This window comes from Typopeltis vanoorti, chromosome 11 (assembly GCF_054136105.1).
Source record: "Typopeltis vanoorti isolate ZY-2024b chromosome 11, IOZ_Tvanoo_1.0, whole genome shotgun sequence".
Lineage (NCBI taxonomy): Eukaryota > Metazoa > Arthropoda > Arachnida > Uropygi > Thelyphonidae > Typopeltis > Typopeltis vanoorti.
Window position 1 is genome coordinate 70,202,021 of NC_143559.1, and position 26,464 is coordinate 70,228,484.

The following is a 26,464-nucleotide window of genomic DNA, read 5'->3' on the forward strand; positions in this document are numbered from 1 at the left end:
CTTGAGTTTACGGGATAAAAAACCCGAGTTTCCGGGAGGAAAAACCCGCTTGTCTGTGCCAGAGATGACTAACTCGGGAATCGGTCGAAGAAAGGCTTAGAAAAAGTTCCTCCAGTCGTCGACTAGACTTGAACTTAAGTCTGACTTCGAGTGACCAAGCGCAAAGGACGCAAGCGCCACTTTCACTGAGCTACACAGATATATATATTTATTTATTTTTTGTAAATCAATCCAACACACACACACACACACACACACACACACACACACACACACACACACACACACACACACACACACACACACACCACGAGAGGTTGTAACCCTTCTATGACATCAGCGTGGTATAGTATTTTAAACAACTCTAAACTGTAATCCTTAGGGGAAACTGTATGGGAAATGTAAGGGTGAGGGCACAAGCACGCATACACACACACACATATATACAGGCATTTTACAACTCTTCACCTCCCCCCTCTTGAATTGTAGCATAGTAGTTATGCTCCAGTTCCTGCAGAGTAGCATATTCGCCACGCTGCAGTTCTGAATTTGAACCCTGTGCTGAAGCCAACAAAGAGGAAATTCTAATTCAAAAAAAAAAAAAAAACCTTCTCTTTTTGACTCAATGCTGTCCATCTTCGAATTACAATTATCTGATCGTACTATTCGATAATATTTCCTTTTCAGAGCAAGTAGTAGTAGTAGATAATGCTTACCGCCCCCCCCTTCCTAATACATGAACAGATAAGACACAAATAACGTGCTACCTTAGGAAGACAACGAAGCAATTACATATAAGTCTTGTGCGCTACTTAACCTTTGGTTCCATTCACAATATATTATACTTATCTGCGATAGGTATAAACTGACTTTTCGTGAGTGGGATCTGTATTAAAAAAATAAAATAAAAAAGAATAAGAAAACAGTTTCTACTGAACTCCACTCCAATTATCATGATTTCATTATTTGATTCATTCTGCTGCATTTTCCTGAATGATCGACAGTTTGGAAAATAAGATTTTTTATCGGGCTCTCTATCAAGAGTTTGTCTGAAAATCTTCATATTATTCACTTCTCTTTTTACCTTATATGTGCATTGTTTTCAATATGCATATTGTGGTATATAGCGCACTCAGGATTTAACCTTGGAAGGGGGGAGGGCGAGAGTTGAGTAGATGATTTGAGAATACACACTACGCATCGCATACGCCCTACGATTTAGCATCTGCAATGATCGCTAATTCACAAGTAGTATAGAAATAGAAGACACGACACAACATAAATATATAAAAAAAATTAATTTTAATTAGGAAAATATTTTTGGATCATTTTCTAGTGTTTTTTCCCTTTTTCTTTTTTTTTTGGGGGGGGGGAGTTCAGTGTCGTGGTGCACCTCGACCACGGAACTTCAACATACTCTTAGCGACCATGAAAAAAATTCAGTGTTGATAAAATATGTTGATATAACCTTGAGTACTATCTTATAATAAATTCAGCCAATGAGGCTTCATTATGAAAACGATGATTGGTTCAAAATGAAAAGTTTTGCTCCCTATTAGAAAGTTATTTCTGTAATTACGGTATTGTTATTGTTAATATGGCTGGTAGGGGAAGTTCAAAAAAGTTATTGAATAGTGTAGAAAACTGTGTCAGGGATAGTTTGCTAGGTTTTGTTGCTCTTAATCCTGGTCTCCGACTTCTGGAAGCTGATAACATCGTCTTTCGTCATGATATTGAGGATGTAAAAAAAGCTGAGAAAGTCACGTTGGTAACAGGTGGCGGTGCGGGTCACGAACCAGGAGCAGCAGGTTGGTTTGCGTGGCGCCTGCTGTGTTGTGAAGGATACTATGTTCATATATGTGTATATTGTAAAATAACGTTTGGGCGATACACTAAATGTGTTCTGAAACTGAATGTCTTCGACAGTGTTTAATTGTAGTACTTATTAATTTCATATAAAATGAAATTAAGTACTATAAACTGTAACCAACAATACATTAACATTCTTATAAGTTATGTACTAACCTGAAAAAAAAAGTACTCCCAGAGTCATGCCGATTCATTAATGTTTTGTGCGTATAATTTTTTTTTTTTTTAAATATCTTGTAGACATGAATTTGAAATGTTTCTGAGAAGTAAGTCGTGAGAACAATTACAAACAAACAAAATAAATAAGAAAAAGAAAATGATACTGTCCAATATGAACTTTTCCGTTGAAAATGAACTACATGATCTCATTCAGGGATAGCATGAATTTTCGCTTGGAAGCTGGAGTTTTCGCAAAGCAGGCGTAATGTAGTCTCCACGATTAGTTCTCGGACCCATGAAAGTAACAGATAATAATACGTTTTTTATTATTAAGAATATACAAAGCTATGAAATAAAACTTGCTTATTTGAAATCAAGATTTTATTTTCCCCCTCACATGTGTGCTTAAGTACGGCCCTATTCCAAAAAACCACCAAAAAGTGATGCAAGTACTAATGTGATTCCACCTAAGTATGACATGCCTCTATTACTTGCATGGTTGGAATAAAATTGATGTCATTTTGCTGTAAACTAACAATTATTCAACCCGAAGGTGCTAATAATGATGGTGGTGCATAATTAAAAAAATGGAGATGTGGTTGTTGTTGTTATGTTCCACTGAGTCGTTTTCGACTCCTGGTGATTCTATGTGATTCACATGCCAGTTGCTTCTTTAACTACATCCACCCATCTAATTCTTGATCTTCCTCTTCTCCTGCTTCCATCAACTTTAGCAAGCATCATCATCTTCTCCAGACTGTCATTTACTCACATAATATGTCCGAAGTATGACAATTTTTGCTTGATGATCAAGTTTCAAGGGAGCAATCTGGCATTATTCTATCACTGATTAGTTTGGGGCATTAGTCTATCACTGATTTATTGGTTTGCCCTTCAGTCCATGGTATTCTTAGTAGATGCCTCCAAACCCATAATTCAAATGCATCTATCTTCCTTCTTTCACTCTTTCTCAGGGTCCAACTTTCAACCACAGGGAATTAACATTGCTTTCACGATTCTGAATTTTGTTGTGAGGCTAATATCTTTATCTTTAAAGATCATGTTTAAATTTGTCATTGCTTTCTTTCCGAGTAATAATCTTCTTCTAACTTCTTCAGTACAATAACCATCTTGATCAATTAGGGATCCTAGGAGCACAAAATTGTTAACCGCTTCCATTTTCTCCCCATCTACTTCACAATCATTAAGTTCACATGTTGCCATAATTTTGTTCTTTTTGAGGTTACGTTTAAGACCATATTTAGCACTTTCTTCTTTAACTTTTATAATAAGTTCCTCCAAATCTTCTTTACATTCTGCTAGCAAGGTGGTATGATCTGCATGCCTCAAATTATTAATATTTCTTCCACCAATTTTAATTCCAACTGAAGACTCCTCCATCCCTGCCATTCTTAAAATATATTCACTGTACAAGTTAAACAAGTACGGAGATAAAATACATCCTCGTCACACCCCTTTACCTATTGTGAAATACTCAGTTTCTCCAAGATCTGTTCGGACAGTAGCTTCTTGTTCATAATAAAGATTCCTCAGAAAGATAATGAAATGCCCTGGAACTCCCATTGTTCTTAACACATTCCACAGTTTCCTTTGCCCACAATGCCAATTTATTTAAATCATCCTGCAGGATATCTACATCACTTTTATCAATTATTGTCATCTCCAGTTTTGCATCTACAGCAAACAACTTGAATATCCCCCCCCCCTTTAAATCTTTTCCTATATCATCGATACAAATTCAAGAGTAGCAACCCTAGTACAGATCCCTCCACTAGTCACCCCCCATTCTACCATATTCCATATACTACTCTCTGGTGTGTGTCTCCCCCCCCACCCACCCATGCAACTAACTTCATATCCATTCCCATTTGCTTCAACTTTTATAACAGTTTTTTCATGTGGTATTCTGTCAGATGCTTTTGCAAATTCCAGTAGTATCATGGTGTAGCCATTTCCTTTATCCAGTTCTGCAGTCATTTTATTGTAAAATGTGAATAAATTACTAAGATAGATCCCATCCTTTACAAAGCTGTGCTGTCCACTAAAAATATCATATCTCTATTCATTCACTGTTGGATTTTACCTTTTGTCAACTTTTCCAATACCTTAACAACCACTCCTGGTATATTAATTGGTCTGTAGTTTGCTACTTTTGTCTTAGCGCCATCTTTATGTAAAGGAACGATGTTATAATCTTTTTACTCCCCTGCAACCTTGCCAGAGCTAAGACTTAGATTGAACTTCATCGGAAACAATGCCATTTCTCTTGCACATTCACATAATACACTGGCTGACATGCCATCCAGTCTATCCCAAAGATGTATTCACATTGATATTTTTGAATATGCCAAACACCTCCTGTTCATCTACCTCAATTTTTACATGCATCTCTGTCAGATAATTAACTACAAAATCTCCACATGGATGATACACCTTTGCAAAATGATCACTTAGCATCTCAATTATTTCTTTTGCCTGTCACCTTCCCACCATCAGCATTGATTAAAGTCATCTGTCTGTAGACATTTTTCTTGTTACTTGCTACATAACAAAAAAAAAAACCTCTTGTGGATTTACTTTGGCCTACTTAGCCAATTTTCTTTCATAATCTGTCAATCTTCTTGACAGATTATGAAAGAAATATGAAAAAAATATAAAGGTGATTAGCATGTTCATGAACAGTCAAAACTTGCAGTTTTGACTGTTCATGAACATGCTAATCACCTTTATATTTCCTCCATAATGTTTTCTTTTTTTTTTCTTTTCTTTTATTCTTTTTTTTTTTTTTTTTGCAGCTCTTGCTTTATATTTGTACTCATCCACTTAATCTCCACTTGGTTTATTCTCCTGACCTTGGATATACAATCTGATGCTGCTTCTCTCAAACAATCTCTGACCACTTATGAACCACATAAACCCTTCTTGACAGGGAATTACATATTTAGCAATTTCCCAGAACAATACTGTATGGTCTCTCTCTCTCTCTCTGATTGGAGGCAGAGTGTCTACTTTGATCATGGATATATTTTCATGATGGATATATAATATGGACTATTACTAGTTCCAATATTCTCAATGTTTCAAGTAATTATCCCTTAGCAACTGTATAAATTCCACTTTCATCTTGCCATGCCATCATTTCTTCTTCAATTTATGTTCCTATAGTTGAAGTCTCCCATAATAATTGTTCAGTCTGTATTTATTGTGCTAATCTGCTGATGCATGGCATCTACTTCTTCTTCTTGTAGACCTCCTGGTCTATAGCAGCAACCAACAATATATTTTGTCCTGTTGGCCTCTATCTCATACTAGACAGCCTCTAATTGAACCACCTCCCCCTGACTTAAAATTCTCTTTAATTTCTAATTTTGTTGTTTGTAGTTCTTCAGCTATCATCAGCAATACCCTATTTCCTGTCTTATTCTCTCTGTCCTCCCTGAAAATACAATAATCTTTACATTATCATCATCATCATCATCATCAAATTCCTGCCATGTACCCTCAAGGGGTGTACAGGATATGACAGTACTTCATGAAAAATTTACATCATTACTAACTTCCTATCTACAATTTTCCTCCAAATCAGTCTGTTACTTGTCAAGACTCCAACATTATCAGATCTTATATTTGTATCGTCTAACGCACTTTGTACCGTATCAATCCACCTATATCTTGGTCTTCCTCTGGGTCGTTTTCCTGCCAACCTGGCAGAGAACACTTGTTTTGCTAATCTTTCCTCTCCCATTCTATTTAAGTGACCATACCACCTGAGATTAGCTCTGCTAACGCATTCCTGGATGCGTTACATTATATACCTGTAATTATATAATTTTCTGGTAACCAAATCTCACTGATTTCTATAATTTTTGGCCAAGTCAAACAGACTAGTGTCATAAATTCCTCTCCCTTATTTCTGATACTTCTGACTTTTGTGTATATGCATTTCAACATCCCCCTGGATCCACAGTTACTGTTGTGTAATGTCATTACCAACCCGTTTGAATCTGAAACCTATGATAATCGTAGTCACCATTGCATGATCATTTCTGTACTCACACTCATTTATCCAAGGGATGACTAGACACATGCTTAATTGCATTTCCCCCCCCCTAATATCTCTAGTTTCCTTTCTTGGTGTTACACTTCCAAATTCTCACTAAACAACACTTTCTCCAAACATCTAACATTAAAACCATTTAATGTAGTCCGTAGGGCATATATAAGTCCTTTTATCCATCAAATTCACTCAGTAAACTGAACCATTCCTCCTGCACACTCCTGTACTTCTCATTGACTCATTAGCAATCATGGCCGTTCTTCTTCTTATGCCCTGTCATACCAAGGCAGTAGACTGACAATCTTTACTTCTTTACTCTTCATTTTCACTTGTTCAACAACTCTTTCATTGCATATTTCTCCCCTTTCAAATCATTTGTTCCAGCCAAAACAATTAACCCTTTCACTTCTCCCTTCAGCTTCACTAATATCCTTGATTTTTGTACTTGGGAAGCATGATTTCCTCATTTTCTTATTAAAGTACCTCTAATAATTGAATCTACATACAATACCTTCTCTTTATTTCTTGTTTCTTGCACTTTCCGTATTCACTTTTTCTCTCATTATCCAATCTGCTGTACTATATGGCAATCATTTCTCCAGTCACCCTAGCTCCCATTTTGTCTCATGAAGGTTGCTGTGTAAATGCACTATTGTCAACTCATCATCCACATTACTTTCAGCCACTTCATACTCTCATATTTCATGCATTAGCATTCACTAGTTCCACATTTTCCAAAACATTTTTGCTATTTTTCTTTACATTGTTAATATTTGTCACTTCATTTTCCTGCTTTCCACATGACTCACATTTCTTTCGCTTGTGCATGAAATGTGTACAACACATTTCCTCTCCATTCTCACTTTAGCACCATAACAGTAACCACTGTACTTTCATCCCCCCCCCCCCCCCCCCAGTCTGGCACATTTGTCACCTTATAAAATCTATGAAAAAATGTCTAAAGAGCACTGTATATGTGTGAGTGTGTTTCCCTTCAAAGTAATCCTCATTGCATTTCTGTATTTGCTGGAAAAGTTGTTAATAATCTCCTCTGATTCAGTACTGCTGAAGATCTGAGAACATTTTAGAGTGAAATGTTGTTCAGTCTCCATCCTTTGAAATGTGGTTGTTTCTTGGAGAACAACAACAAAAATCCCCATCCCATTACAGAATGAGTCATAAAAAAGTCACTAATAGAATTTGGAGAAACAGCCATGCTGTTCTTGGCCAGAATCTCTTGCAGAGAGAGAATTCATTGTGTACTGTGGAATTGCCATGGTGAAGCAACTGGTTCTCGGTGTGCCCACTTTCCCTGATTGCGTTAGCAAACATCTATCTTTAAATGTCTAAGGACACCAAAGCAACACTATGAATTGTACTTTGGCTTACAAGAATGAATTCCTAATGTGCCCTCATAAAACTGAATTCTGGGAAACCTCACATATGTCCACTCTTGAATCTAGAAAATTACTTTAGCAGTCTATGTTCTTTCGTTGTTCATCTCTAAGTATTGTTTTCGACATATCAGAAGTCTGAAGTAGTTTTTCCAAGCTTAAAATAAAATTTGATTCAAAGGCTTTGCTGTTGCTCATTACTCATTTTGAAAATCACAAAACACAATAAGTAAACAAGAATTTTATTATTATTAATTGTGTGATACACCTCCAAGGAGTCCAAGGACACTTTGCAGGAGAGTTCTCTACTACATACATCTCACTGTCGATGCTACTCAAGCGTTCGTCTCTTCAGCACGCACACACACATGCGATAAACAATTTTTTCCTGATGACGATAAATCAACAGATGAAGAAATCCACAAAACTTACAAATAAATAATGGAAACAGACATAGACACTCCTAACAATGATTTATTTACAACTAATGAAATCGAGTCAATATTACGATCAATGGATCCAAGAAACACTCCTGGAGAGGATGGAATAACCAGCAGTATACTCTTAAGAGCATTTGTTGAATTCCCTGAATTCATAACACTTTACAACAAATGCCTAAAATGAGAACAATTTCCTTTATTATGGAAATGCTCTAAAATTATACCCATAATCAAACCAGGAAAAGAAACATCCAAAGAAATTAGCAAATACAGCAAGTCTCATAATTGTTGCTGGTAAGGTACCAGAAAAACTTATGATAAACTGAATAATGCACTTTGTCTACTCAAGAGACCTATTAATCAGCAATCAATATGCATTTAAACCTCAATCAAGCACAATAGACACAATTATGGAAGTTAAAGAGTTCACAGAAGACAGTCTACAGCAAAAAAAAAAAAGACATACTACTGATCTCACTCGATGTACAAGGAGCCTTTGATGCTGTGTGGTGGCCAGCCATAATCAATCAATTAAGATATTTAAAATGTCCAAAAAACCTACTCTACCTTACAAAAAAATATTTTACAGACAGAAGAGCAACCATGACATTAAAAAACCACAACTGTAACAAAAGAAGTCAAATGAGGCTGTAATTTATGTTTGTACTGTAGACCAAGTCTCTGTAACATCCAGTATAATCCAGTAGAAGTCTTAATAGTATATGACTCACTATTAAGACTTCTTGTTACTAAGCAGACTCCGGCTGAAAAATTACACCAGCTCTCCACTAACTACACAGATTCCATATCCTGGAATCCACATCATGCATTTGTTGTTGATAATGTGATCATAGTGATTTGGGGATGTGATGGCTTACAGTTAGAAGTAACAGCCAACGAAGAACTCTTTAAAATTGCAGAGAAGGCACGCGAGAAGAAAGTTACTTTCAATAGCACCAAGTCTAAAGTGCTCCAAATCTCATGTAAAAAATCAAAACAACCTATAACATTCTTCCTAAACAGGGAGGTTCTCAAGGCAGCCAGTAAGCTAAAATACTAGGAGTAACAATAGATGAAAAATTTACCTTCAACGAGCACATCTCATATGGTGTTGAAAAGAGCTTACAAATAGTAAACGTTTTAGCTAAGTTGGCAAGGATTACGTGGGGATTAGGCCATCAAGCACTGAAAACAATATATACTGGGGCTATACTACCATTGATATCTTATGCTGCACCTGCCTGGAAAGATGCACTAAAATCAAAGAAAAACTAACAGAAGCTAAACAGAGTTCAACACCTTATAGCGATACATATAATTAAAAGATACAGGTCTTGAATCTTTTGAGGCAGCTTGCATTTTTTGCTGGACTAATACTGATCTTCTTGAACATGCAAGAATTCTCTCTTATATATGAAGTCACTTCCGGAAGATATAATGAAAATTTAACATTGATCCAAATTGTTACGATGTCTGCTTCACTACAGTAGGTGGCCTCACCCAGCAAAGAGAACATATATTAAGGAGAAGGAAAGCTCTGAAAGTGACAATTTCCATATATACACACACTGATGGAAGCAAAACCGAAGGGAACGTCGGTTGTTCTTTCATTGCATATAATAGACAGTCCATTAAACAAGAATTCAGGATTCAGGATTGGCTGTTCAATAGGTATCAGAGCGTTGTGTATGGTGGGGCAGTTTCAAGGAAGCAGAGGGTTACAAGTTGGGGTCCCACAGGGCTCAGTACTGGGACCTATATTGTTTAACCTTTAAATCAATGACATTGTCAGTGGATTGCAAGGAGATATTCAGTTGTTTGCAGATGATGCGAAGCTGGGAAGGATTATTAGTAATAGTGCAGATGTGGCAGCCCTGCTGCAAGTGGATTTGAATAAGCTAGATAGATGGGCAAATGAATGGGGGGTCTCAGTTTAATGTAGCAAAATGTAAGGGCTTGAGGTTTGGGAAACATCGATGGGACACTGCATACTCTATGGGAGGAGTTATACTGGAGGAAGTAGGGGAGACAAGAGATCTGGGGTTGATGATTGATAGAAACCTGAAATTTAGGGGACATATTGTAATGGTGGTGAAGGTAACACAGAGGATTGCTGTAATTATGAGAAGGACACTAACCTGCAGAGATAAAAGGGTTATCATTCCATTGTATAAGACCCTGATCAGACCACACTTGGACTATTGTTCTCAGATTTGGTCCCCAGGATTTGAAGGGGATAAATTAACTGTGGAAAGGGTACAAAGGCGGATAACAAAGATGGTTTCAGGACTGTACAAGGATAGTTATGAGGATCGGTTGAGGGAATCTGGACTGCAGAGTTTGGTGGATAGAAGAAGGAGAGGTGATATGATTGAGACTTTTAAACTGTTGAGAGGTGGTTACAGGGTTGACACTGGGGAGTTCTTTTGCTTGGTTGAACAGCAGGAAGGATTGATGACAAGAGGCCATCCCTGGAAGTTACGAAAGGAAACTGTGAGGAAGAGTGTGAGGAGTGATTTCTTTTGCATGGAGGGTGGTTGAACCATGGAATGCATTGCCTGATGGCGTGGTGAGAGCGAGAACGGTCAATGAGTTCAAAGAGTGGTATGATAGAATTTGTGTTTCTTAGGGGGGGCCTCCCCTCGATGAGTCTTGATAGACTTTGTGTTTCTTAGGAAGGACTTCCCACGATGAGTCTTTTGACTCCATGGAGGCCTGAATAATAATAATAAGAAGAAGAAGAACACTGCTCTAGATTGCATCTTTTCTGTTCCAACAACCAAGCAGAACAACTTGCTATAGTTCATTCGCTTGCATATCTATCTCTGGGAATTAGAAATAAACACCTCTCATGAAAAGACGCAACAATTTACAGTGACAATAGAAGCACTATGGACATAATAAAAACCAGAACAATCATATAGCATTAATAGAACAGACAAGAAATCTGGTTTGGAATCTCACTCTAGAGGGATAGGAAATCAGGTTCTGCTGGGTGAGGGCACATACCAGGGTAGCAGGAATGAGAGAGTGCATCAGCTGGCTAAAGATGTGGCTAGAAATGAATGACTAGAAACAAGTTACCAAAAGTACTCGAAATCTGCTGTAAAAATACTTGCTGAAGAAAAAAATCTAAACTTGTGGGAAGAAGAAGAATGGGAAAATATCCAAAAATGGATCAACAACAAAAGAATTCTTGTCAAGTATCAGAAGCAGACTCCAGCTGAAAAATCATGCCAGCTCTCCACTAACTATACATGTTCCATATCCTGGAATCCATACCATGCATTTGTTGTTCACACCTTCAACAGACTGTCGATCATATACTTTGCAACTGTCAGCTCAGCTACTTAAACCCATCCAGATACCCTTAAAACAACAACACATCAAGTGGTCAATGTCAAAACAGAGAGTTATTCAAAAGTATTACTTAGAATTGATTAAATTTGCCAATAAGATCAACTTCCAGTCATTGCTGATATTGTTACTGATATTGTGTGAATTATACAGTGTAAATATATGTATATATAAAAACATAAATATAAATATGGATGTAAAGGTCGGAATACATACATATAGATGTAAAAATATAAATGTAAATATGAATATTGATACAAAAATATAAATATAAATGTTAATCAGTACTTGGAAGCTACATGTAATATATGCAATGGAGCATGTAGGAATAAATTAACTTCTGCGAGGGTTACTGTTGGGGAAAAAAAAGACTTTCATCTGTTCACAGTGCTATCTACCACCAATTAATTTTTTTTTCTGCAAACTATGTGTTCTCTGGCCCTGCATTTATAAAAAGACACTATTATCCTATAATAGCAACACTCACATTATCACATATTTGGAAATGTACTAAGTAAGAAATTATGGATCTGCCATGTGTAAGTAATAGTAATTGTCATATGAGTTACTATTTTTTTTTTTTTTTTTTTTTTTACATTCACATGAGATTTTATTGCTATGCTCTTTTTCCTACATAGGCTATGTTGGTCATGGAATGTTAAGTGTTTGTGTTCAAGGTGCTGTTTTTACTTCACCACCACCAGCAGCAATTCTGACAGCTATTCGTGTTGCAGCAGTTGGAAGCAAAGGTTAGTAATGATAGGGAAAGTTGTAAATTCTTCTCTTAATGTCAAAACACAAACAAATAATCTTTTTTTTTTTTTTTATTTCATAGTTGTCATCCTGAAAATATATATAACACACAATATTGATTTCAGAACACAAACTAATAATCTTTTTATATTTTATTACATTTTATTTCATAGTTTTCATTAATATTACTTACTAGGTATATCTTCAGGATATTAATTTTTTTAAAAAAAGCCAAACAAAAACAGAAGTATCTAATTTCTGCTCATTACATATACTGAAAAAATATACTTTTTTGACATAGTTCTGATGGGTGGTCTTTGCTTTTTTTAATTGTGTTTTAGATTTATTTTTATAAATAATATTTTCATTTTAATATCTACTTTTATTAACTGCCATCCATCCCAAATAATTACCAATTTTTCTTTCCTTGAAATTGCTTTTTAAAATGAAATGTGATTGAGATAAATAATCGCCTCTGTAATTTTTTGGATTATTGAAAAAATATGTAAACTACAGCATAATCAAAATTAAAGTATCCCTGTTTAAGGTCTTGTGGAGTGCAATCCAGTGAAGAAGCGATATTTGAGATATAAAATGTAGTTCAAGAATTCACCCCCAGGTGAGTTGTTAATGAAAAATGCATGGGATTTGCATAACATTCAACTTGGAGGTGTCAAGAGCATTTATAAAGTTCGAAACAGGATTTTTCCCCGTCATTCTGGTTATTAATACCGTTCACAGTGATGCCACTAACCTAGCCTTAATGTTCTTTGCTCGTGAAGCTGTACTACCTAAACAATTACAATGCAGTTGCTGCATTCTGCAAATTTCATCACCTGAACAAATATCGACCAAGTCCACTGTCTCCATATGCTCTGCAACGAATGATTAGTTGTTTTGAAGAAACAGGATCATTGCAGTTAGACCCAGCAGAGGCAGCAAACCAGTGCATTTGCAACAAGTGAATGAAGTTGCTACTGCCATTGTGGAGCAGGCCGTGAATAACAGAATTGGTTCCTGAAGTGCACATGCTATATCAAAACTCATGGATGTGCCTTACACAACTATCTGGAAAATTCTATGAAATATTCTGCATTTCTACCCATTTAAGATAATCCTATCACAGGAGTTGCATCCACAGGACTTTGAAGTCAACTGATGTTCTCTTTAACATTTGTTCGAGTGGAGTCGGATGCTGCAGTTCTGTTGATGAGTTTGTGGGGAAATGAGGCTCGCATTCACCTGAATTGAGCTGTGAATACCCACAATTGCTGAAATGGGCTACGTAAAACCTGCATGCAATCTAAAAAAATTCTTTTGCATTCACCCAAAGTTACTAATGTCATTTATCATTGGAGCATTCTTCTTTGAGGATATTTGCCAGTCAGATCCTGTGAGCTGCTCAGTTATGCCCGAGAGGTATTGCGATGTGATAAACAATTTTGTGCTACAGTTACAGCAGTGCCTGTGCATGGATTCAGTCATTTTCATGCAGGACGAGACCCCTCCAGACATTGGTCCATCTGTACAGGAGGTTCTTTGGGAAAATTTCAAGGAAGCCAGAGTGATCAGCCATGCGTTTCCCACTGCATGGCCACCTCGTTTACCTGATCTGACCCTTGTGACTTCTGGCTGTGGGGATTTTTCAAAGACAGGGTTTTTTGGAATCATCCAGATAACATGCTGAAAGACAGCAGAAACCAGCCAGTTGGGACTGACTGCGTTCTGCCATTGAACACACTGTGCAAAGGATGTAGTTTGTGGCATACTGGGAAAAGCAGCACATTGAACAGTACAACCCACCAATACATAATGGAAGTGAATAAAAATCTGTTATTTATGCTTGTGTTACTTTTATCCTTCTTCCACACACATAGAAAAAATGCTTCTGCATGATGCACAATCACGTAATGTATTCCTGTAAAGTTTTGCAGCATTTGGATCACTGGGTAGCACTCTACAAAGCCTTAAACAGGAATACTTTAATTTTGATCATCCTGTATATAATTTAGAAAAAAGAGTGCATCTCAGAAACAGTTATTAGCAGTACATCAATAGTTCACTGTGAGTGCTTCAGAGGAAGAGAGAGAGAGAGAGAGAGGCTATTAGGATTAAAGTGAATTTTTGTAGACTTCGATGGTTTTTCATCAAAATGCAGTTTTGATATTTTTCTTTTTAGATATTATAACAGTATAGCCACTAGGCTAACAGCCCGCGCGGTTAGCCTAGTGACTATGCGCTTCGCAACCGTATGCCTGGGGAAGGAGTGTCCTAGGTTCGATTCCCGTTGGTGACTTGAGGAGCTGAAGGATCTTCCTCAGCCATAGCCAAGTTAGCCAGTCTTGGGCGTGGACAGCAAGGTTTTTTCCCCAGTTTATTGTGGGGTTTTCATCCCACAAAGCAGGCAAACTGGCCTTAAGAACTCAACACTACAGGCCATAGGATACACTGGGGCATAAGGCTGACCACCTTATTCTGTAAACGAAGTGAGGTCCGATGATCAATGGACCCTCGACACTGCAAGGTAAAAGAGGGTATAAGGAAGATGAGATGAGATGAGATATTATAACAGTGAAGAAATTCGGTTATAGTTTGATGATAATTCTGAAGCTCATGCTTGCCTACCAGTAAGAGATAAATACTTCATGGTATTTGGCATGTAGGCGGTGAAAGTTTACCTCCTTAATGAGTGCAATTATTATTATAATCGACCTTCATGGTATTAACAGACTCATTCAGTGAGTGGTCTATCTATCATGTGGAATATTAAACTCATTTACAACACATTCTAGCAATGTATGCTACTCACCCACCTCCATGTAAAAAGGCTACTAATTCTCTCTTCACCACACCTTTACACAATTTCCAGGGATGGCTTCTTGTTCTCCCCTCTCTCTCACCTTCCACTCTGCATAATCCCACTAATAATCTAGTGGAATCTTTTTATCAGTTTAAATGTCTCCATCATATTACCCCTTTTCTGCCTATACACTAAACTCTGCTTATTTTCTCTCTCTCTCTCTCTCTAACCAATATTTTAGAATGTCGATATTGCCTTAGTTACTTGTCTCTTCAGTTCTCTTCAGTTTCCACATCACATCAGACCAAATTTAAGTTTAATAGTCATGTTTATGGTCTGAACTATGCATTATATTGCACAGCAACTCCCTCATTATAACTTGTCAGTGGTGATCCTATCATGAGAGCAGTGCATTTTTTTTTTTTTTGCAACACTTAATGTGTCCTCTGAACTTTAGGTTACTGTCATTTATCACCTTCAAATCTTGAATAAATCCCAACTCCATTAATAAAATACATAAAAACTGCAGCTCGACTCAATCTATTTAAATCTTCATTCACAATCACTCTTTATAACTTGCCCCAATTTTGCATCATCAGCAAATGACTGAAGATCTCCAGTCACTCTATAAGATATATCATTAACAAATAAGTTAAACAGTAGGGCCCAAGAAGTAAAGCAACCTTTCCTTTCTGGGATGCTGCCCCATCCCACAAATACACATCTTGTTGGTATTGTTTAGAAGACAGTCTTCAATCCATCTAACCTTATTACCTATCCTATCTTTTTTTTCTTGTACACCGACTTGTCATGTGGCAATTTGTCAGATGTCATTATCAAATTACCAAGAATATCACTGTAATGAGTCTTCCTTATTCATCACTTGCATCATCTTATTATAAAATGCAAGTTGATTGCTAAAATAAGACCTATCCTCTACAAATCCATGTTGACCAACATAGAAAATTCTATGTTCATCATTCCAGTCCTGTATTCTTTTCCTAACCAACCTCTGATAATTAAAACTACAGATATACAGGTCTATAATTGGACACTTCTGTCCTAGAAATATGGTTTTGTAGTAGCACTACCACACTGTTACTAAAAGTAACAAACGTGGTAAAGAAGAAAGTGAAATAGGAGTCTCAAGCTAAAGAAAATTCAAGGAATCCTTCTATTGCAGAAGGTGACAGTGGTAGATGATTATGGTATTACAGTGAACATGGCAAAGGATGTAGTGGAATTATTTAATGAGCACTTTGTCAATTTATCATATTGCTGCAAATGATGCTGTGCCATGCTTATAAGGGAAGCAAGTGATAGTAGGATTAGAAATGAAAGAATTAGATGTCTATCTTTGTGATTGAACTAGATGTTAATATGGCTGTGCAAATGGATCCATATCATCTCATATTTTAGGGAATATGCAAAAGCATTAGCTGTGCACTTAATTTGGTTGTTTACTGAGAGTCTAAGGCATGGAAAGAAGGCCAAGTAGTGCCACTGCAAAAGCATATTTCTAGGACAGAAGTTTCCAATTACATTCTCTGTATATTTGTAATTAAGATATCAGACAGATTGGTTAAGAATAGAACAGGATTGATGAGCATAGAATTTTCTATGTTAGTCAGCATGGGTTTGTGAAGGGATGGGTCTTGCTTTAGCAATATCCTTGCATTTTGTAATAAGGTGACAAAAGTGACAGATAAGGAAGAGTGATTACAGTAATATTCTTGGTTCTTTGCAAAAGGCATTTGATAGATTGCCTCATGACAGGATGATGTACAAGCAGGAAAAGATAACTCAGGTAATAGATTGGTTAGATAAATTGAAGACTAGAAGATGAAAGTAGTGTACCAGCAATGAAAGATTGCTAGTGTTGTGCTACAGTCATTTTTTCTTGGGATCCTAACTGTTTAGGACCCCAATGTTTAACATCCCAGACAATCTCATACCTTCTCTATGTCACAGCTCAAGTAACCCAATTTTATTGAATTGCGCTGTTACCACTAAAAGGTTAGAAATTGCATGATATTCAAATTTCGAAATTTCCAGGGGAATTAAAAACTGCCATGCTTCGTCAACTTATTTGTTAATGATATATATGATATACGATCAGTCCCTATATGTGATGTGATCAGTCTGCCACAGAGTGAGGCTATAGTTGGATGTGTTATGAGGTAGCAGTGAAAAAAAAAAAAGATAAGTTTTTGTTATGATTTATTAAAGTTTTACTTTAAATTTATGAAAAATCTAAGCTAGGCAGAACATATAGTCTGTGGGTAGTTTGCACTTGGAGAATTTGTACTTCAATGTAATATTTTAGCATAGTTTGCTAGTATTCTTTCTATAGTGTTTGAATAATAGCGGCAACCGCAATTCAGTTTATCAATGGCTTATCACTGAGTCCTCCATCATTTAAGGACTACATTCTACACACAACATACTACAGGATTTTGTGGCATGTACATATCCCAGCAGTCAGAAATGTAGCAGGTGAGAGACATGGGAGTGCATGTCTGCATAAAATGTAGAAAATGGAAAGAACTTTGTTATTTAGAAATTGGCATAATAGGCCTCCTCGGCATTACTTCAGAAACGGGTGAATATTGACCGAGAGAGATGAGTGGTGTGATCGAGGGTGAAGAAAATGAGTGGCATGTGAATGAGAATTTAAAAATAGAGAGTGTAGTAGATTTGAATGATGGTGTTAATTGGAAGATGAATGTTGAGTGAGTGTAGGTAGCTTGCAGAGAGAATAGATATGCTGAAATTGATAAGAAATGGAGAAGAGCATCAGTAATGAATGTCAAGAACGAGTTGAGAAGTGTGAAAGAAGAGATTAGGCGATTGGAAACAATGAATGTGAAGTGAATCAGAATAGGAGTGAGAGAGAGTTATGGGAATAATAGAAATGGAGAGAATAGAAGAACAAGTGAAAGAGAGGAAATGAGAGAAAGGTGAAACAGTGCAGCAACCAGGGATGGAGAGATGACAGGATGTCAGGTAAGTGGGAAAACAAGGAGAGAATTGTCAGAGGGGGAGAGAGGGATGCAGGTGAACAATGAAGAAACAGAATGGTAAGAGGTACGATGTATGGTGACATGATGATGATCCGTGGTGTGCAAGATAGAATGCCAGAGGAGTGTCTGCCTGGAGGAACAATAGATAGTGTAACAATGGCAATTAAATGAGGTGAAAGAGTGGATGAGATAATTGTAATGGTGGGCACAAATGAATTGAGAGAGAGAGAAGCAGTGTGAATTGGGTGGCAAGAGATCTGATGTTTATGCTTGAGGCTGTACAGAAAGAGACCAAGAGAAGGAAGACAATGAACGTGAATTTAAAAATAGAGAGTGTAGTAGATTTGAATGATGGTGTTAATTGGACGATGAATGTTGAGTGAATGTAGGTAGCTTGCAGAGAGAATAGATATGCTGAAATTGATAAGAAATGGAGAAGAGCATCAGTAATGAATGTCAAGAACGAGTTGAGAAGTGTGAAAGAAGAGCCCAGATATAATAATGCCGAACTACATATACTGCTATCATACCATTCATTATTGACACTCTGTAATGAATGAATCAATAATGAATGGTATGATAGCCAGAATATGTTGAAAGAGAGGCTTGGATTACGTGGATGCATGGAGGGCAACTGGAGAGAATGTTGTTCTCTGAAAAAGTCAGCATGTCAATGCAGGGAAACTACAATTATCATGGGATGGTAGCAGGGGTGGCTTCTTGTGGGAATAGTTGCTTGGAAGAAGAGGGAATACATCATGTAATGCTGAATCCAGTGGAGTCTGGAGGATATAATGATAGGTTTAGAACAGTGAAAATACCTTGATAATTCTTTATACAAATGTCAAGAGTATCTGGAATAAAGGAGATGATTGGGGGCTCTGATAGCCTTAGCCTGTCCAAAGATTATTGGAATCATCACTGAGATATTGTTGACAGAAGATGATATATTGACAGGAATAGACCAGGAACAGAAGTAGTAGGGTATAGCATTTTTCAGCAGGATAAGACGGGTAAACATGGTGGAGTATTGCTTATGATAAGTGATGAGTTGTGTTCTCTCAGAGTGCTGAATTTAAATAGCAATAACACTGATGGTTTTTAGAGCATAATGATGTGAGGTGTAGGTGGGCAGGTCAGGATATTAGTGAGGTGTCCCTATAAGCCAGAGAGTATAGAGAGTGAAGAGCAAGAGATGTTTAGGAAGTTCAGCTTGGCAAGTGCAAAAAAAAAAAAAAAATGATTGTTATGGAAGATTTTAACTACAGCAGTATAAATTGGGAAGAGGAAACTGCATGTAATAGTAAGGGAATGGAATTTTTGAAATTCTTGAGGGACAAATGTCTTAAGCAATGTAATAGAAGGAATATGAGTTTCAAGAGTTTGGCATTTGGTCATAGCATCAGAAGATCTGATTATATGATAACTCTGCTGCCGCCGACAAGAGAGTGATCATGTGGTTTTGACTTGGAAGATAAACAGACCTGCAGGAGTATCAAAGAGAAAGGAATGTGTGGAATTATAAGGCAGGTGTGATTATAATAATCATGAGCCTCCATAGCTCAGTCGATAAAGCCCTTTGGTCGGAAAGACCTGGTTCAATTCTTGTCAGTGATGTGAGGAACCTTTATCTGATCTCTTTTGACGAAAGGTGAGTTAGCCAGTCTCATACAGAGGTAGGGATTTTTTTTTCACCTGTAAGCTTGGGTTTTTCATCTCCCAGAACGCAAACCGGCCTCATGAACACACTCATCTACAAACATAGGACACCCTGGTAGGCATAGGGCTAACCACCTTATCCTCAAGTTACATTTGCGAAGTCCAAGAATAGTTTGAAGGTTGTGGGCACTTGCCTGTTAGGACCATGGATGGATGGATTATAATAATCTTAGAAATCAGCTTGGGGCACCTCCATGGATGGAGGAATTGGAAGGACAAGATATCATCAGTACTTGGGAACTGATGAAGGAATATTTATTAGCAGCAACGGCAAGTTGTATGTCAGAAAAAGGAGAACACAATTTGGTGTAAAGTGGATGACAAACAATATCAAATGAGAACTGTAGGTGAAAAAGAGGTTATGAAAGAGATATAAGGAGAGGGGTGGAGAGCAGATGTATGAAGAATATAAGACTCAGGCCAGGAGAGTGATTAGTATGATAAGGAAGTGAGAAGAGATTGGCCCTGAGATCCAAAGAAAATCCTAAAGAATTCTTTTATTTAGGAGTGTTATTGATGATAGCTGATGAACTGCAGCCAAGGAGAATTGAAGTTGTATTGCAGGATAGTAAAAAGAGCTCATTTGAGGCTATTTGGTGTGATATTGAGACAGACAGAACAAAATATACAGTTGGGTGCTGTTATAGACCAGGTGATGGAATAGATGGTGGAGATAGTATACATAAACAAATTGATGAAATGAGTGGAAGGAGGGTAATTATTATGGGGATTTCAACTATGGTAACATTGATTGGAAGGAGGAGAGGACACATGTGAGAAAGGAAATGGATTTTATTCAATTATTAAGGGATAACTATCTGAGACAGCATGTAATTGAAAATACTAGGGGTTTGACCTCCTTGACCAGGGAGGTGGCTAAAGGTGTGGAATTTTCGATTAAGACAGGGTATATGTGGAATTACCATGCTAGCAAGTATGACAAGCTTTGGAGATTACTTGGTTCAGTGCCATGGCATGTAAAACTGCAAGGGCTGGATGTTGATAGAGCATGGGAAGTGGTCAAGGAGCATTTACAGGAGGTTATGGCTGATTGTATACCTAGGGTCCGAATAGTAAAACAAGTAGGGGTTAAATGGATGAATAACACCATTAAATTAAATGGATGAACAACACCATTAAACTTGAGTTGCAAAAAATGAAACAACTGTGGATGGAATTTAAGGAGAAAGATGACCTGCAGGCACATGAACAGTATAAAGTGCAGTCCAGAAGGGTAATGAGTGTGGAGAGAAAGACAAAAACGGATTATGAAAGGAAATTAGCCATGCAAGCTAAAGAGAATCCCAAACAGTTCTCTCAATATGCTGCAAGCAAAAAAAAAAAAACTGTACACGACAGAATGATTTTAAGGAATGCCGATGGTAAGGAGGTCACTGAATCAGTCGATATAGTGGAATTACTGAGCGGGCACTTTGCAAGAGTATATCATCCAGGTGGTGACATTGAAAGAATGAAGGAACCATTAGTTTATATGGGAATTGTGATGAATGAAGTGGAAGTGAATAGTCTATTACAGAACCTTAATATGAATACATCTGTGGGATTGGATGGTATACTGCACAGGTCTTATGTAAAGCGGCTAAAGAATTATCAGTGCCCTTGACCATGTTTTAATCTGAGTCTCGGGTATGGTTTAGTCCCAAAGGTGTGGAAAGAGGGGAAAATAGTTCCGCTGCATAAAGAGGATCCAAGACTACTGTTGCAAATTACCGACCGATCAGCATGTCAGGAGTCATTGTCAAGGTCTTGGAGAAAGTAGTCAAGGGAAAAATACAGGAATGGATTGATGAAAATGAGATACTGTATGTGGACAGCATGGCTTTGTGAAGGGTAGATCATGCCTTAGTAACTTGCTCAAGTTTTATAACACAGTGACAGCTGAACTGGATAAGGGTAATGGGTTTACAGTGATACTGCTGGACCTGGTTAAGGCATTTGACAGGATACCATATGGAATTCTAATCCGTAAACTGCAACACATGGGAATGGATATAGGGTTGGTGAGATGGATAGGTGGGTGGTTGATGGAGAGATATCAGAGAGTAGTTTATTCAGGAGTAGAGTCCAAAAGATGGCTTGTGACTGGTGGTGTGCTGCAGGGTTCTGTTCTTGGACCACTGCTGTTTAATTTGTTCATTAACGATATAGGGAAGGATCTAAGAGGAACAGTTCGTTTGTTCGCTGATGATGCAAAGTTGGGTAGGGCAATAGTGAATGCAGAAGATATCAAAATCTTGCAGGATGATTTGGATAGATTGGAGTTCTGGGCTAAGGAGAATGGATTTCAACTTAATGTGACAAAATGTAAGGTTATGCATTTTGGAGTGAAAAGATTAGCAGCAGTATACCACATTGGTGGAACTGTACTCCAGGAGATTGATGAGGCCAGGGATTTGGGAGTGTTGGTGGATAGGGAGATGAAGTTTAGGGGGCACATTGCAAAAGTGGCTAAATCAGTTCATCAATGCATTTGGTTTTTGAAAAATACTTTGACAGGCAGAGACAAGCAAGTTATTGTTCCTCTGTACTGAGCCTTGATAAGACCTCATCTCGACTACTGTGCCCAGATTTGGTCACCTAGGTTTCTTCTTGATGGGGAGGAGGTGGAGAGGATTCAGAGGCAAGTGACCAAGATGATAGCAGGTCTATGGAATGAATCTTATGAGAACAGGTTGAAGATTTGTGGGTTGCAGAAATTGGTTGATAGGTGGAAAAGGGGAGATATGATTCTATATCTCCCCTTTTCTTGCTAAAGGGATTCTATAGGATTAATTCAGAGGATATTTTTGAGATCAGGACTGGTGGTGGGAGAACTAGGGGACATCTATGAAATCTGGGCAAGAGTGTGGTTAGTAAGGGTGTTAGAGCTGGGTTCTTTACTTTTAGAGTGGTAAATGATTGGAATAAACTGCCAGAGTCTGTTGGGGTGCTATGACAGTGAGTGAGTGAGTCCAAGGCATGTTAAGGGCCTCCCTTGATGAGTCTAAGGACTCCCTGGAGTCGCCCGAAATAATAATAATAATAATAATAATAATATGTCGCCAGTAGGAGGAAGAATGATTGTAGAAGAATGGCATTCATGGATAAAAATGAGACTAGAGTGACTGATGCAAAACACATAGCAGAATTTTTGAATGAACACTTTATTGGGGTATTTCATCTTAGAGAAGTAGGTTTAATACTAGGGGATGAGGCAGGTTTGAGGTTTAGAAGTGCAAGGAGAGTGTGTGTTTCAAATACTGAGTTTTCTGAATGTCAATAAAGCAGTGGGACTACTGGGTTTGAGAGAATGCACTAAAGACCTGACAGCTCCATCACCCTGGCTTTTGAATGAGAGTCTGGCCACCCGAAAGTGCCCAAGGAGTGAAAGGAGGGTAAGATAGTGTCATTATATAAGAGTGGTAGTAGAATGGAAGTGTCAAGCTATAGACCAGTTTGTATTTCATCAGTAATTGTTAAGATTTTGGAGAAATCAGTGAGTCTTTATTTACAGCATTGGGCAGATGCTGTGAGAGTTAGCCTGGATTAGTTAAGGGGCACTCTTATTTTAGTAATATGATTGCCTTTTATAATAGTGACAAGAGCGGTTGATGAGGAAAAGGCATATTCTGCCATATTTTTGGATTTTACAAAGGCATTTGATAGGGTACCACATGATAAGCTGATGTTTAAGTTGCAGCACATTGGTTTGGATGTCAGGTTAGTGAATTGGATTGGCTGTCTGATAGGTATCAGAGAGTTGTACATGAGGACGCTGTCTCAAATAAGCAGAAGGTTAAAAGTAGAGTCCCACAGGGCCCAGTACTGGGATCTGTTGAAAGTTTATTTTTCACTTGGTTAGACTATAATAAATTTAGTTTAATCCTTTATCCAAGTGTGAGTAATTTAATAAAAAGGTGGCACACCATTTGGCAACTCCTATAGGTAGAGATGACCTTGCTAATGCTTCTGCCTCGTATCTTCACTTGGGTCTGGCTCCCACTGAAGAGACCTCAATAAAGGTCGAAACTAGTGAAAGGTGGAAAGTGGCCCTTCCCTTAATGCATAACATTATACATATCCTCAAGGAGATATGTTTTGCATTATGGGAGATACTGAGATAGGAGTGATGTTTTCTTGCTCCACCTTTGCAACGAGTTGCCCGGTGTTGTATCACCTTACCCCAGTCCTGAAGATACTTTCAGGTGCAAACTTTGTTTGCTCACACTTGGATAAAGGATTAAACTAAATTTATTATACTGGGATCTGTATTGTTTAACCTTTATATCAATGGCATTGTCAATGGATTACAGGGGGATATTCAGTTGTTTGCAAATTATGTGAAACTGGGAAGGGGTTATTAGTAATAATGCAGATGTGGTAGCCCTTCAAGAGGGTTAGAATAAAATGGACAGATGGGCAAATGCATGGGAGTCAGTTTAATTTAACTAAATGTAAAGTCTTGAAGTTTGGGATACATCAACAAGCAGCTGCATACTCTGATGGAGGGACTGCTCTGGAGCATATGGGGAGAGGCAAGGGATATTGGGGTGATGATTGATAGAAATTCAATTATTACCCCAATTTATTGAAATTCGGGAAACATATTGCAAAGGTGGTGAAGGTAACCAAGAGGACTGCTGCAATACTGAGAAAGATGCTGATCTGCAGAAATAAGAGTTGTCATTCCATTGTATAAAGCCCTAATCAGGCCACATCTGGACTATTGTGCTCAAATTTAGTCTCCATTAAGTTTTCCGTGTTTGATCTTTAGAGCCGAGATTCTTCTGGATTATCCAACCCTTAGCCCAACCACATTATCAATGTACAATTGGTTTCCAACCTTTTGCAAGTGGGATTCACACTTTAAAAAAAAAAAATTCTATTTCCATACTGTAACTTTCTTTTTACAATTTATATATATATATATATATATATATATCATTTGAGCCACAGACAGCTACAGAGCCATTTTTGTATTAGTGTTTTGTATCATGTTTATTCCAGATTATTACAGATTATCTCATGCCTTTTAACATTTTAACTATAAATTATGGAAGTAACTGGATACTTAACAGAGAAATATATTTCTTCTCTTGCTTTGCTATTGAAACATAAACATTAGATTGACTTGAATTTGAATATGTGTACTTCTTAATATTTTCAGTTGGAACATTAGTAATAGTTTTGAGTTATACTGGAGACCGTCTCAATTTTGGATTAGCTGTTGAAAGAGCTAAAATTGAAGGTCTTAAAGTTGAGATGATTGTTTTGGGAGAAGATTGTGCCCTTCATGGAGAAGATAAAAGTGCTGGACGTAGAGGACTTTGTGGAGCAATATTAGCATATAAGGTACTTTATGAAAATGAAAAAGAAAATTATTAAGAAATTGTGGTTTAATTGCTTTTTTTTTACAAACAAACAATGATTTTATAACTAGAAGTATCTAGTTTTAATAAGTAATTTAATTCTGATTTCAAATATTTAGTCTGTATCATACAGATATCTTCAGGGAACAAAGTAATTATGTATAGCATACAGTGAAATTACATAATGGCATAAAGAAAATTCCACATAAATAATTTTTCATACTAAATGTGTAACAATAGTTATTTAATGTGTTCTGCTCTACAAGTAATCAAGACCCTTGATTATTTGTAGCAGAATTATGTTAGAGGACAGTATTGAATGCTTAGAGTGAAGAACCAAGCTTAATATTATCGTTATTATTATTATTACCCAAGACCCTATGGAGTCAAAGACTCATCTGGGAGGTCCTTTTATCATACACACAGCTCATAATACCATGATTTAAACACATTCAAATTCTCTGCAGATAATTTGTTTTCCAAATTTTAAAACCTTACATTTTGCAACATTGAACTCACATCCTCAATCACTCAATTTATTCAAGTCTTCTTGTAAGGCCACAACATCTCTACTCTTTCGTCCCAACTTTGCATCATCTGCAAACAACTGAATATCTCCATCCAAATCTTCACCAATATCATTAATATACAAGTTAAACAGTAATGGCCCTAAAACAGACCCCTGAGGTACACCACTAGTGACTATCCTTTTCCTGGATATCGCTCCCTCATACCCAGCTTATTGATACCTATCAGATATCCAGTCTCCAATCCAATGCACCAATCTAATATCCAACCCCATCTGCTCGAGTTTGACTATCAATTTATCATATGGTATTCCATCAAAAGCCTTTGCGAAACCTAAGTATATTACTGTGTATCCTTCTCCTCTGTCCAAGGAAGCGGTCACCTTATTGTAATAAGTAAGTAGATTACTAAACCATGACTTCCCTTTAGCAAATCCATGCTGTCCATCAAAGGTAATATCATTGTTGTCAACCCAATTCTGGATCCTAGTTCTCACAAGCTTCTCCAACGATTTAACCACAATACCTGACGTACAGATAGGCCTGTAGTTTGATGCTTGAGTTCTATCACCTCGTTTATGAAGTGGCACAGTCTTGCTCTCCTTCCACTCCTTAGGAACTTGACTGAGTGCAAGACTCGTATTAAAAAAAAAAATATGTCAAGGCAGGTGTCAACTCCCTGGCACATTCCTTCAGAATACGTGGTGATATATTATCAAGTCTCATAGCCTTATTTACATATAGTTTGCTCAATTCCCCATACCCCTCTTGCTCACTTACAGTCAGTTTTTCCTCCCCATCATGAACTGCCCTCAGTCTCTCCATGAAGTCACATTCACAAGACTGAAAGACCTTTATGAACTGCTCATTAAGTATCTCCACCACACCTTCTGCAACAACTGTCTTCATACCATTTTCTCCAATCAGTGTCATCCTTCCATAATCATTCTTTCTTTTGCTGGCTACATATTGAAAG

The 26,464-nt window shown here is 37.3% G+C and overlaps 1 protein-coding gene across 2 annotated transcripts in view; it reads left to right on the forward strand.

Annotated features, from left to right (window-relative positions):
• Window positions 1-1,535: 1,535 nt before the first annotated feature.
• Window positions 1,536-26,464, forward strand: part of LOC150101706 (triokinase/FMN cyclase-like) — a 126,310-nt gene continuing 101,381 nt past the window's right edge. Inside the window, exons 1-3 of one of the 2 annotated variants that reach the window (XM_090400338.1) lie at window positions 1,536-1,808; window positions 11,936-12,046; window positions 24,760-24,944. In XM_090400338.1, coding sequence (XP_090256464.1) covers window positions 1,598-1,808; window positions 11,936-12,046; window positions 24,760-24,944 — 507 coding nt within the window. In that variant the 5' untranslated portion in view covers window positions 1,536-1,597. Of the gene's footprint in view, window positions 1,809-1,983; window positions 2,330-11,935; window positions 12,047-24,759; window positions 24,945-26,464 lie in introns of those variants that run through there. The other variant, XM_090400339.1, reaches the window with a different exon arrangement.